The sequence below is a fragment of the Nicotiana attenuata genome, chromosome 2, assembly GCF_001879085.1.
Source record: "Nicotiana attenuata strain UT chromosome 2, NIATTr2, whole genome shotgun sequence".
Lineage (NCBI taxonomy): Eukaryota > Viridiplantae > Streptophyta > Magnoliopsida > Solanales > Solanaceae > Nicotiana > Nicotiana attenuata.
In genome coordinates this window covers 8046425-8060694 of record NC_031990.1, presented here as the reverse complement: position 1 = coordinate 8060694, position 14270 = coordinate 8046425, and the positions used below count along the sequence as shown (strand labels likewise).

General features: G+C 42.0%; 2 protein-coding genes across 2 annotated transcripts in view; one reads left to right on the top strand and one right to left on the bottom strand.

Moving 5' to 3' along the window:
- LOC109216276 (cytochrome P450 71A3-like) overlaps window positions 1-11201 on the top strand; it is a 15207-nt gene extending 4006 nt beyond the window's left edge. Inside the window, exons 3-4 of the mRNA XM_019380425.1 lie at window positions 8791-9240; window positions 11091-11201. Coding sequence (XP_019235970.1) covers window positions 8791-9240; window positions 11091-11201 — 561 coding nt within the window. The remainder of the gene's footprint in view (window positions 1-8790; window positions 9241-11090) is intronic.
- LOC109222669 (probable calcium-binding protein CML25) lies at window positions 11586-13488 on the bottom strand. Its single transcript, XM_019386998.1, has 2 exons — window positions 12970-13488; window positions 11586-12058 (listed from the first exon to the last, which is right to left on the bottom strand). Exons 1-2 carry the CDS (start codon window positions 13297-13299, stop codon window positions 11819-11821), a joined length of 570 nt encoding a protein of 189 aa, XP_019242543.1. The 5' UTR covers window positions 13300-13488; the 3' UTR covers window positions 11586-11818.

Below are 14270 nucleotides of genomic sequence, written 5' to 3'. Positions count from 1 at the left end.
AAGATCGACAGGTTCGACCTCGTTCGAACCGGGACTAAGGCTAAGGCCTTCGCCATCAAAGATCGACAGGTTCGACCTCGTTCGAACTAAGTTTAAGGCTAAGTGCCTTCGCCGTCAAAGATTGACGGTTCGACATCGTTCGAGCTACGTTTAAGGCTAAGTGCCTTCGCCATCAAAGATTGACAGTTCGACCTCGCTCGAACTGGGAGTCAGGCTAAGTGCCTTCGCCATCAAAGATTGACAGTTCGACCTCGCTCGAACTGGGACTCAGACTAAGTGCCTTAGCCATCAGAGATTGACAGTTCGACCTCGCTCGAACTGGGACTCAGGCTAAGTGCCTTCGCCATCAAAGATTGACAGTTCGACCTCGCTCGAACTAAGTTTAAGGCTAAGTGCCTTCGCCATCAAAGATTGACAGTTCGACCTCGCTCGAACTAGGACTAAGGCTAAGTGCCTTCGCCATCAAAGATTGACAGTTCGACCTCGCTCGAACTGGGACTCAGGCTAAGTGCCTTCGCGATCAGAGATTGACAGTTCGACCTCGCTCGAACTGGGACTCAGGCTAAGTGCCTTCGCCATCAAAGATTGACAGTTCGACCTTGCTCGAACTAAGTTTAAGGCTAAGTGCCTTCGCCATCAAAGATCGACAAGTTAGACCTCGCTCGAACTAAGTATAAGGCTAAGTGCCTTCGCCATCAAAGATTGACAGTTCGACCTCGCTCGAACTGGGACTCAGGCTAAGTGCCTTCGCCATCAAAGTATAACTAAGTTCGACCTCACTCGAACTGAGTTACAGGCTAAGTGCCTTCACCATCAAAGTTTGATAAGTTCGACCTCGTTCGAACTGGGACTCAGGCTAAGTGCCTTCTCCATCAAAGTATAACAAAGTTCGACCTTGCTCGAACTGAGTTACAGGCTAAGTGCCTTCGCCATCAAAGTTTGATAAGTTTGACCTCGTTCGAACTGGGACTCAAGCTAAGTGCCTTCTCCATCAAAGTGTAACAATGTTCGACCTCGCTCGAACTGATTTAAAGGCTAAGTGCCTTCGCCACCAAAGTTTGATAAGTTCGACCTCGTTCGAATTGGAACTCAGGCTAAGTACCTTTGCCACCAAAGTTTGATAAGTTCGACCTTGATCGAACAACGACGGGTTAACATTTTGACAAGTTCGAAATAACACCCTTAATGGCCAAGTGCCTTCGCCAAAATGAAGAGTTCGACCTTGATCGAACGACGACGGGTTACCATTTCGATAAGTTCGAAATAAAACCCTTTAAAGGCCAAGGGCCTTCGCCAAAGAAGAAGAATTCGACATCGACCAAACGACGACGGGTTAACATTTTGATAAGTTCGGAATAACACCCCTTAAAGGCCAATGGCCTTCGCCAAAATGAAGAGTTCGACGTTGATCGAACGACGACGGGTTAACATTTCGATAAGTTCGAAATAACACCCTTTAAGGCCAAGGGCCTTCGCCAAAGAAGAAGAGTTCGACCTTGATCGAACGACGACGGGTTAACNGCCATAACCTTTCCCATATCCTATACACACACACACACACACATATATATATATATATATATGTGTGTGTGTGTGTATGTGTGTGTGTGTGTGTGTGTGTGTATAATGTAGAAGAAAAAGACATGGCAAAAATTAGGCATTTACAGTGTCTTCCCGGAAAACTCTAACTCCGGCAACGCTGGCAAAACCAGTGGCTCCTTGTTAATTTTACATAGCTAGTCTTCGTTTCTTGTCTTGCATTGCTTCTTCAAAATTAAGGGGCTCAGAGTCGAGAAAGAGATGAAAAGAGTTGGATATTTTATTACCTCCCTTTCCTCATAAAGATCTTTACATCTTTATTTGTGCCGTGCTTTTTCAGAAAAGCTATCATGTGGTGATTGCTATTGTTGAGGTGATGTAGGAGGAGTAGCAACATGTTCCTTGCTTCTTCGTCATCTTTTATAGGAAATAGCCCATATTCATCACTTTAAAAGCCATTTCAATTGCATGTGGCCATTAACTAATTAATCAGATCTGGTACGTCTTTTTTTTTTTTTAGAAAGGGCTATTGGTTTTTTCTGGTTATCAATGGATAAATCACGGGCATAGCAGAGAGGGGCAACCACCCTTTACCAAAAAAAAAAAAACTTGAAAACTGCCATGGCGGCAAGCATCAGTAAGCCTTGTGAGACAGAGAACAAACACCAAAAATGGAACTTCTCTGCCCCTATCTCACAAACCCATCTAAGCTACCATACCAAGTTACAGTTTCTTCAACTCAATAGAAAAATATGTTTCATCTTCCGCAGAAGATAAAATCTTCATAGCCTCTACAAAAACAAACCCAATTGTAGACATAAAACTTTGCTAAAAGCGGACAGCAACACCAAATTGGTAGCGCCCACTAAAAGCATAACCGGAGAAGGGAACGTGGTCACTCCTCTCCACTCGTCGACCGATCAAATCGAGGTAACAAACGCTTTCATTTTGTTTTAACTAACTATTTCTCTAAGTGGAATAGAAGCAGGAGCAATCACCAAGGAAACGCGTCGTACTCTCCAATGCAAGCAAAATTTAGCAAACTGGGACTTACCCAAGAAACGCAGTAGCTAAGCAAAACTGGGACTCCCCTAGGAAACACCCAATATTCTCCAGTAACTGACTACTAATTTAACAATTAATATTATTTTGTACATTTGGTGATGTCCTCTTCAAAACAGTGGTTATCAGCTACAAGGTGCAGATTGTAGTGCCTTGTTGCACGGCTTCAGTGCACGCATTTAAGCGGCACCTAAGTGACGTGAAGAACCCAGCTTGTGCCGTTAACTGTACCTGAGTCTACAGCAGCACTTAAGTATGAAAAGTATATTGAAATTTCACATATCACATATAAAGACACATGTTTATACATGTTGTGGTCAATGTGTTGATGTTAACAGCCTGTTCGAGTTTATTATCCCTTCACCATTTGTTATATTACATATTTACTTATGTGTGCTGTATTGAGGTTATTTCAACTCAGGTCATTGCAATGGCTTATGCTATATCACTCGAGCTAAGCTGGAAAGTAAGGGCATTTCGAGTTTTACCAATGTTTCTATTGCCTTGCTTATCCTTCGTTACATAACCCTTACGGCCAAGGGCCATCGCCAAAATGAAGAATTCGACCTCGCACGAGTTACAACGGGTTAACATTTCAGTCTTAGCTCGAAATAACACCCCTACGGCCAAGGGCCATCACCAAAAGAAATATTCGACCTCGCTCGAATTACAACGGGTTAACATTTCGGCCTTAGCTCGAAATAACACCCCTACGGCCAAGGGTCATCGCCAAAAAGAAGAATTCGACCTCACTCGAGTTACAACGGGTTAACATTTCGGCCTTATCTCGAAATAACACTCCTACGGCCAAGGGACATGGCCAAAAAGAAATATTCGACCTCGCTCGAATTACAACGAGTTAACATTTCGGCCTTAGCTCGAAATAACACCCCTACGGCCAAGGGCCTTCGCCAAAGAAGAATAGTTCGACCTTGATCGAACAACGACGGGTTAACATTTCGATAAGTTCGAAATAACACCCTTTAAGGCAAAGGGCCTTCGGCAAAGAAGAAGAGTTCGACCTTGATCGAACGACGACGGGTTAACATTTTGATAAGTTCGAAATAACACCCTTTAAGGCAAAGGCCTTCACCAAAGAAGAAGAGTTCGATCTTGATCGAACGACTACAGGTTAACATTTCGATAAGTTCGAAATAACACCCTTTAAGGCCAAGGGCCTTCGCCAAAGAAGAAGAGTTCGACCTTGATCGAACGACGACGGGTTAACATTTCGATATGTTCGAAATAACACCCTTTAAGGCTAAGGCCTCCGCCATCAAAGATCGACAGGTTCAACCTCGTTCGAACTGGGACTAAGGCTAAGGCCTTCGCCATCAAAGATCGACAGGCTCGACCTCGTTTAAACTGGGACTAAGGCTAAGGCCTTCGCCATCAAAGATCGACAGGTTCGGCCTCGTTCGAAACAATATTCGGCCTCGACCGAAATAACATTTGGCCTCGTCCAAATCAACTTTCGGCCTCATCCGAAACAACATTCGGCCTCGTCCGAAACAACATTCGGCCTCGTCCTAATCAACATTCGGCCTCGTCTGAATCGTCCTTATGGCCAAGAGCCATCGGCAAAAAAGAGGGGGTCGACCCTTATGGCCAAGGGCCATCTCCAAAAAGGGGAGGTCGACCCCAACGGCCAAGGGCCATCTCCAAAAAGAAGAATTCGTCCTACCGAATCAACCTTCGGCCTCGACCGAAACAATATTCGGCCTCGTCCGAATCAACTTTTGGCCTCGTCCGAAACAACATTCGGCCTCGTCCGAAACAACATTCGGCCTCGTCCGAATCGTCCTTATGGCCAAGAGCCATCGCCAAAAAAAAGGGGGTCGACCTTTATGGCCAAGGGCCATCGCCAAAAAGGGGAGGTCAACCCCAACAGCCAAGGGCCATCGCCAAAAAGAAGAATTCGGCCTCGACCGAATCAACCTTCAACCTCGACCAAAATAATATTCGGCCTCGTCCGAATCAACTTTCGGCCTCGTCCGAATCAACTTTCGGCCTCGACCGAAACAACATTCGGCCTCGTCCGAATCAACCTTATGGCCAAGAGCCAATCCCAAAAAAGATGGGGTCGACCCTTATGGCCAAGGGCCATCGCCAAAAAGAGGAGGTCGACCCCAACGGCCAAGGCCATCGCCAAAAAGAAGAATTCGGCCTCGACCGAATCAACCTTCGACCTCGACTGAAACAATATTCGGCCTCAACCGAATCAACCTTCGGCCTCGTCCGATACAACATTCGGCCTCGTCCGAATCAACACTCGACCTCGTCCGAATTCACATTCGGCCTACTCGCCCGTCCAGATCCAAGGACGCGAATGACCTCCTCTGATGCCGCCATCCCGGCCTCGACGGCCTTCTCCAATTCTACCGCCTTCTCGATCGACTCATCACTCGAGTCATTGGCCCTGATCGAACTCTACTAAAGTTCATCCCACGGGGATACCACGGACCTAAAGATCGGCACCCTCAGCCGTGATCCAAACTAGTCGACCTCCCCATCCAAATTTCTCAAATTATGATTAATGAAGTCCGCTCACCGAGCTCGACCAAGAGACGACCTCGATAAGCGGAGGGACTTACTGTATGGGTCATAATTAGATTAGAGAAATTCGGCACGCGAAGACATAAGGTCGTGGTCAGACAGGCCAAGGTCGGACCGTCAACAATCGCCAAGGTCGGACCGTCATCAATAACCAAGGTCGAACTGTCATCGATAGCCAAGGTCGGACCGTCATTAATAGGCGAGGTTGGACAGGCCAAGGTCGGACCGTCATCAAACAGCCAGTTTGCTTTGGAGTACTCAAAAGGAATATTCTGCCGAATATTCCCTCTAAATTGTACCCTTTTTTAGGATTTTCTATGGATATCCCCCTTATAAATAGAGGGGTNGCAAAAGAAGAAGAGTTCGACCTTGATCGAATGACGACGGGTTAACATTTCGATAAGTTCGAAATAACACCCTTTAAGGCCAAAGGCCTTCGCCAAAGAAGAAGAGTTCGACCTTGATCGAACGACGACAGTTTAATATTTCGATACGTTCGAAATAACACCCTTTAAGGCCAAAGGCCTTCGCTAAAAAGAAGAGTTCGACCTCGATCGAACAATGACGGGTCAATATTTCGACAAGATCGAAATAATACCCTCTAAGGCCATGGGCCTTCGCCAAAGAGAATTTGAAATGTTCCTAAGGCCAAATGCCGCCAGAAAATATAAAGGGAAAGAAAGATCGGGACTCGCCATGCGGGAATCTACCTCGCACCAAAGTTGCGAAAAGCGAAAACATAGAAAAGTACAAGGCGAATAACAACGAAAAATTCTTCTTTATACAAAGTCACTGCGCAAATAGTCGCAGATTACATACGACCTGGATCAATAGTCAAAAAAGACAGCTATCTTTTCACTCGGCGTCACCATCGCCACCCTCTTCACCACCATCTCCAAGAAATTCTCCCTCGGCATCGGCACCCTCAGTCGCAATCCATACTAGTCGACCTCCCCCTCCGAATTTCTCGAACTATGATTACTGAAGTCCGCTCACCGAGCTCGACCAAGAGACGACCTCGATAAGCGGGGGGACTAAATGTATGGGTCAAAATTAGATCAGAGAAATTCGGCACGCGGAGACATAAGGCCGAGGTCGGACAGGTCGTGGTCGGACAGTCACCAATTGGCCGAGGTCGGACAGTCATCAATTGGCCGAGGTCGGACAGTCATAATTAAGGCCGAGGACGGATAGGCCGAGGTTGGACACTCACCAATAAGGCCGAGGTCGGGCAGTGATGAAACAGCTAGTTTGCTTTAGAATACTCAAAAGGAATATTCCCTCTAAATTGTACCTTTTTTTAGGATTTTCTATGGATACCCCCTTATAAATAGGAGGGGAGGACTCCCAAAAGTGGGGGGGGGGGGGGGGGAGGCTCTCTCTCCCTCTCCCTCTCTCTAGAAAATATGTAAACACATATCTCTGGAGGATCTGTGATCCCATACCTTTATCGGATCCAAAAAGGGTCATAAGGTTCTCAAATTTGTCTATCATTCGTCTTTATTAAATGAGAGAAGATCCGTCTCATTGAAGATTGGGTGATTCTTTTCCTTTACTTACATTTTATTGCCACTCAATGTTACTTAATGCATCTTTCTTTATGCTATTAAATCTGGCCATAATCACGGCCAATATTTATACTTGGCTATGTTTTTCTATTCATATTATTCATCTCGGATCTAGAGTTAATTATCTTTAACTAGGATTTACCCTTTCATTTTCTTTGAATGATTTGTTCAAAAAGGTTCCGATAGGCGATGTCGGTCTCCAGTTGGATGGTTTGAGCCGGGAGAGGCTCGGTTATTGGGTACAGATTTAATTCAGGAGGCCTTGGACAAGGTCAAGACCATTCAGGACAGGCTTCGTTCAGCTCAGTCGCGGCAAAAGAGTTATGCGGATTGTAAGGTTCGAGATGTAGCTTTCATGGTTGGTGAGCGGGTCTTGCTCCGAGTGTCGCCTATGAAGGGCGTGATGAGATTTGGGAAGAAGGGCAAGCTTAGCCCTAGGTTCATTGGCCCATTTGATATTCTCGATCGTGTGGGAGAGGTGGCTTATAGACTTGTTTTGCCGCCTAGTTTGTCAGTCGTACATCCAGTGTTTCATGTGTCCATGCTTCGGAGGTATCACGGCGATCCAGCCCACGTGTTAGATTTCTGCATGTCCAATCTACAGCCTCGGTCGCAGCCCGGTCTTCCTCCGTCATCAGATGATGAAGGTAGCTTGCAACCCCGACCGGGGGCCCCAGAGCCCGGACGTCTTTGGGGATAGCAAAAGTTACTATCCTGTTACAGTCCGGGTCCAGGCTCGGAGCTGGGAACCTATCAACAAGCTTGTTGACGGCCGAAGTCCCACTTGATTCGGCCTGAAGGTCTTTCCGGGGGATTTCGAGCCCGAAAGTGTTGGCGGACTACCTCCCATCATCGGGATGTCGTCCGGCAGCTGCCCCCAAGTCGAGGAAGATGGAGAGGACGTAACCGGGTGATCGGTACCCGGGGATGCCCGCGCGGGGGCCGAGGGTTCACTAGCATATCTTTTGAGTCAAACAAATACTAAGCTTCTCAAACGGCAGAAAAATGAGCCCAAAAACTTTCATCTAGATGATGTCAAAAGGACAGTGCCACTTCTATAAATTGATACCTTCGATTTTTGCTGTGCCTATTTTTGTAACATCCTTTGGAGAACTTAGTTTTGAGTTTGGAATTAGAGAGCTCATAGTATAAGATATTGAAACGTAGTTATTATTTATTTTGTTGTAATAACTCGTTGATTTGGTTTTGAACGTAGCCAAGTGCAACTAGGTACGCGACCACAATGCTGTGAAAATGAGCTAAATCAGTTGTTATAAAAAGTAGGGCTTCAACTTTACAACCATTCTGTTGTATCTATTTCGTGCTTCAGAAGGAAAATTTTAGTAGTGCAATTAGTTGATTAGATAAATTTTTACTTTGTTTGGGGACTCTTGTAACTCCCTTCCCTATTCCCGCTCCCCCTCCCCTATATAAAATTAAATTAAAAATTAAAAATAAATTTCCCTGCCTCTGGACTACTTCGACATCATTTTAAAAATTGGCAGAACCACTACACAATTTATTTTTTTTAAGAAAATAAAATCTACTACAGTATTCCTGGTTTCTCTTTCTAAAAAATAAATAAAATTTTCTTGATTTACTTCGAATCACAGCGCCATCTCAACAGTGAAAAATACAGAACAGAATGTTTCACATGCTCACAAGTTTTCTTTAAATATGGGATTCATGATCCGAATACACTCTATTTGCAGACAAGGCTATAAAACATTTAAGTAAGAAAAAACTAAATTGTCTGAGTCCCTCGCCAGACGATTGTCTGACGGCGAATATGTCATTCACCCTGGCCTCCGCCTTCTTATCCCCGGCGTGGGCGATGACGAACTTGTTGGCCATTTCCTCGAAAGTTGTTATTGAACGTGTCGGTAATTGTGAGTACCATGTTAAGGCTCCCCCTATGAGGGTTTCGCCGAACTTTTTCAGCAACACTGATGGTACCTGCTCTTTTGAGAGGTCGTTGCCTTTTATTGTTGTGACGTAATGAATGATGTGATCTTCGGGATCTGTTGTGCCGTCGTATATCTTCTAATATGGTGGCATTTTGCAGGTCTTGGGTATGGCATGTGGGGCTGCCTCCTTGCTGTACGGTTGCTCGACGAACCGGCTGACGTCCCGTTTGGTAGCAGTTTCGGGGCGATCGATATCTTATCAACCCTTTCTTGGTTCTCCCTCATTTGGTCTCAGAGCGCTTTGTTCTCGTTCTCCATTTCTTCCATTTTCTTTAGAATGGCCGCAAGTGCGTCATTACTTGCATCAACAACGGTGTGAGTGTTACCTGTTGGGAGAGGAGCGGGAGCAGGTTGCTCGTTGGCGGTTGCTGTGGTATCCGCTCGTGCGAAGCTTCTACTCGCCCCTTGAACGAGTTTGTCGAGTATGTTGTTTAGATTACTTGTCAACCACACCTCCAGTAGTTTTTTCACTGCTGGTGGCGCTTCCTCAGTTGTGGACATGGAGGCTCTCCTTTCGAGTGAAGCGGTTATACTTCAATGAGGGGGAGGTGAGTCACTCCGCTTGGGTGTAGCGCTCGGCGTCACATTCTCCTCGTCTTCTCTGTCAACCTCATCGATGGTGTTCAAGAGGTTGGCAATGACGTCTACTACTGCTTTCAGTCTTTCATCTCCTTTTCCTACCATTGTTAGTTCGTGCAAACGAGAAAAAGATGGTTGTTGTCGTTTTTTTTAATCTAGAAGAAACTAAAATTTTAACTGGAAAATCCCCACAGACGGCGCCAAATTATTTTACCGAAAAAGTGTTAAACCTTTTCTTAAAACGAATTAATAAAAAAATATGGGGTGAATCCTAGTTAAATATAATAACTACTAGATCTGTGGACTTAATGCTTTAACGATGTAGGATCATGTTCGATAATATTAAATGCCGATTAAGAGTGCTCAATGATTGTCAATGAATGCAATAAAGAAAGCCTGCAATGAATGTAGATAATGGCAATAAATGTAATAAGAAGGAACTTGTCACCCAATTGTTAGATGACTTGTATGATTCTCCTTCCTGACAACAACATGGGAACAATATAAAATGAAGGTGGACAAGACATCCTTGGATCTTGTGAGTAAAAGATATATGTTGAATAATGGAATCAGTGGACAAGACAAGCTTTCTATATTTTCTGTAGTCAACCTTTACAGTGTGTTCTTATCCCAAAAGTGAAGATTTCTTTTTTGTTCTTTATCTCTTCCTATTTATAGGGGATATTCCTAAGAAACCCTAAAAAGTACAGCTGAAAGAATATCCAATGGAATATTCCTTCTTTCTATTCTAAACTTATTCTACCGTTGCTTCCGTACACTTTTTACTTGACCTTGGCACTAATCCTTCTTAAGACGACTCCTCGCCATTGTGCCGTAGTCGGCTTAATCCTCGACCATGTCCATTTGCAGTTACTACGTCGTCCAAATTTTGACCAATACAGAGCCGCGAGGCGGTGTCGACTAGAGGCTAGAGGTTTGGAGACAGACCCTGGAGTCTAAAGGTTTCAAGTTGAGCAGGACTAAAACAGAATACTTGGAATGCAAGTTCAGTGACGTGACGGAGGAACAGACAGTGACGTAAGGCTTGATTCACAAGTCATCCCCAAGAAAGGGAATTTTAAGTATCTTGGGTCAATTATCCAGGGAAACGGGGAGATCGACGAGGATGTCACACACCATATAGGGGTGGGATGGATGAAATGGAGGTTAGCATCTGGCGTCTTGTATGACAAAAAAGTACCACCTGAACTTAAATGTAAGTTTATAGAGCGGTGGTTAGACCAGTCATATTGTATTGGGCAGAGTGTTGGTCAGTCAAGAATTCTCATATCCAGAAGATGAAAGTAGTAGAAATGATGATGTTGAGGTGGATGTGCAGACAGACGTAGGTTGGATAAGGTTAGGAATGAAGATATTTGGGCAAAGGTGGGGGTGGCGCCCATGGATGACAAGATGCGGGAAGTGCGGCTTAGTTGGTTCGGGCACGTGCGAAGGAGAAGCCTTGATGCCCCGGTTAGGAGGTGCGAGCGGTTGGTCTTGCCAGGTATGAGAAGATGTAGAGGGCAACCTAAGAAATATTGGGGACAGGTGATCGGGCAGTACATTGCGCGACTCCAGCTAACCGAGGAAATGACCTTAGATAGGAAGGTTTTGAGGGCGAGTATTAAGGTCGTAGGTTAGTAAGTAGTGGAGCGCTTTTCTTCCCCGTTGAGGGTGTTAGGATAATTGTTAGTGTCTTGCTTTAGTTTGATAGTGGTACTTATTGTGTTCGTACTGTTTTATGTGCTCTGGTTGCCTAATAACTTTCCGTTGTTTTGATTATCGATACGGCCTTTTCCATTTATTTTTTGATTCTTAGGTTGCTGGCATTGTCTTTCTGGCGTATGTTGTTGTTACTGTTTCATTGCCTTTTTTTCATCTTCTTGTGCTGAGGGTCTTTCGGAAACAGTTTCTCTACCCTCCAGGGTAGGGGTAAGGTTTGTGTACACACTACCCTCCCTAAAAACCCCACACGTGAAATTATTCTGAGTTATTATTGTTGTTCATGATCATCATATGCAAACCTCACAGTCGAAATACATACCAAAAGTTACAAAAAGTGTATGTAAGAATTTCACTGATTTGCTAATAATTCAATATGCTAAGAATTCTCTAAATCCAATTCAAATATGCTAGGAATTCTCTAAATCCAATTCAAATATGCTAGGAATTCTCTAGCTCCAATTCAATATGCTAAGAATTCTCTAAATCCAATTCAAATATGCTAAGAAATATTAACATATATGCCAATATGCTAAGAATTAATTCTAACAATACAAATAATTACCTTTCCAATTCTCAACAAACACAATAATATTCATAAAATGGAATTTCATTAATATGCTAAGAATTCTCTAAATCCTCTGATTCCATTTGATCATCATTCATTACTTGAAATTATAAAAAGATTTATCGAAAAGATATTAAAAATAAAGGGTAAAAAAACTCCTAAAATCCTCTGTTTTTGGGGGGGTTCTAAATAGAGTTTGAAACCCTATTTCTTGAATTAAAGAAATGAAATTAGAACACTTAGAAAATAACCTAAATTTACATAATCCTGGCATCACTTACGTCAAAGCGAGAACCTTTTATCATCATAACCTTAAACTCCTCGAAGTTAATCATTCCATCGCCGTCGCAATCCACGCCGCTAATCATTTTCCGGCACTCCGCCAACGAGCAATCCTCCCCGAGGCTGCGGAGGACGGTTTGCAGCTCCTCGGCGGAGATGGAGCCGTTCTTGTCCATGTCAAACACCGAGAATGCGTCCTTAAGGTTTTCCAGTATCTTAAAAACAAAGAACAATGAGATATTATAATATTTTTTTATTTAGACTAATTTTTTATTTCTTATACTTGTATATTTGCAATTATCGAAAACAACCTCGCTATCTTCATAAATTAGGAACATTACCCTCTTCAAACTCCACTTGTGGGATTAAACTGAGATTTTTTTATATATATTTGCAATTAGAGGATTCTTGTTTGTCTCTTAGTGAAATTATGTTGATGCCCGGTACTTTAAAATTTAAGGACATTTTGACAGATATGTTAAATAACATAAGACCTTTTCACCTCCTTGAGCAAGGGTGGAGACAGAATTTTTACTAAAGAGGTCAAAATATATAATGAAATAAAGCCACAAAGAAAATTAAGAGAATCCACAAATAATATATATATATATTAAAAGAATTTACCTAGCTACAGTACTTTTGAGAATTTTTTTTTTAAATTTACGTGATAAGCCTTTTACGTCGCCATTACTTAGAAGGAGTGGAATAGAACCTGGCTGTGAGACTAGGCAATTATATGAATTCTCTATTTTATTTTATATGGTGATGTTCGATTATGCACAAAATTTAAGATATAAAAAAAAGATTTTTGCATTATACTAAGAGCTTCTTAGTAATATTTTTAATCTTAAACTTGTCGTGACGTTTATGTGGCAAAAAGAACTATGTCGTTAATTATAAAATAAGACTTTAAAGTTAAAAGTTTTCGGAATGTATCTAATTTTCTTAACTTGTTACGAATGCCACGTAAAATTAAATATATACAGTACTCTATTTATCAGGTGAAGATCGTAACAAGAACAAATTAAAAATATATAAAGATCAAATAGTTCCAAATTATAAAAATATGTCTTTTTTTTTTTGTAACGTACAAAAAAATGCCAAACAAATCAATGAATCGGGGTACCTCATCGGGATCGACATCCTTTGTATTAAGCTCAATGAATTCCTGCAAATCGATGAATCCATCGCCGTCGGCGTCAACTTCACGGATCATGTTGAGCAGCTCCTCCTCCGTCGCGGCGTTGCCGAGGCTGGCCATTATTGACCCTAGCTCCGACGAGCTGATTTTCCCGTCGCCATTCACGTCAAATTTCTTGAACACCTGTTCTAATTCCTCTTCGATTCTAGCACGTGAATTAATCGACGATGACCTCGAAATCACTGGTGTTGGATCGTTGTTATTCGCTTTGGCTACGCGCTTTTTCTTGATTTTGAACAGAGATTTCAATTCCATATCAAGATTGAATTTGAACAAATCAATGAACTGAATGAAGAAAAGGGTACGATGAGAATGAGGAATAATGAGTTTGTGGGAATGTTTTTCTCAAGAAGATTAGATAAAGAATTGAGAGAAAGAGATAATTAGGGATCTTAAAAGAATCTTTCAAATTTATGTTTGTTTTAGAGACCTTTTAGAATTAGAAGTTGAGATTTTGGTGAATGTTTTTAGTATATTAGGAACGTTACGTGCATGCACGACAAGGACTACGTTGTCCGTACAATGCGGACAAAAAATATGGATTGACTGTAATTTAAAGGCTACAAGTGGAACATAATCCCATTTTTTTCAACTATTTAAAGGAAAATATTAATTTTTGATTTCTTATTTATTACCTAATGATTTTATAGTAATTTATTTATGCAGACTTTAATATATTGTTTAAAGAAGTAATTTTGATTGAGCTTCTTAACAGATAAATTCATTATGGTAATTCAAATGGATAAAGTTTTTTTAAAAAGTTATCTTCATGAATATTATTTTAACTGATTCCTTAAAATACGGGATTAGAGGATGAGATCTATTTCTAGAAAGAAAAAAACAAGAGAGAGGATGAGATCTGTTTCACTTATTTCGATATTAAAAACAAATTAACCTTTTTTGTAGTTTTACTTCCTGAACCGTACCCTTAACCATTTATGCTTTGGTTTCATTTATGATTTTTTTAGAAAAAAAAAACATCTGTACATCCAATAACCTGAAGACAATTGCGGAAGTTTTTATAGTTTAGTATGATAAAAAATGAAAGAAATTAATATCATTAAATAATTTCTAAACTTGCTGTTTGGCTCAAAAGTTAACGATGTACTTTGTAAGCGATAAAACAATCAGAAAATAGAGAAGGGGTAAATCGTAATCAAATATAATAAACCTAGAGATGCAAAGATGATAATATTGTTGTAGATCTAGTGTTGCAAAGATGATAA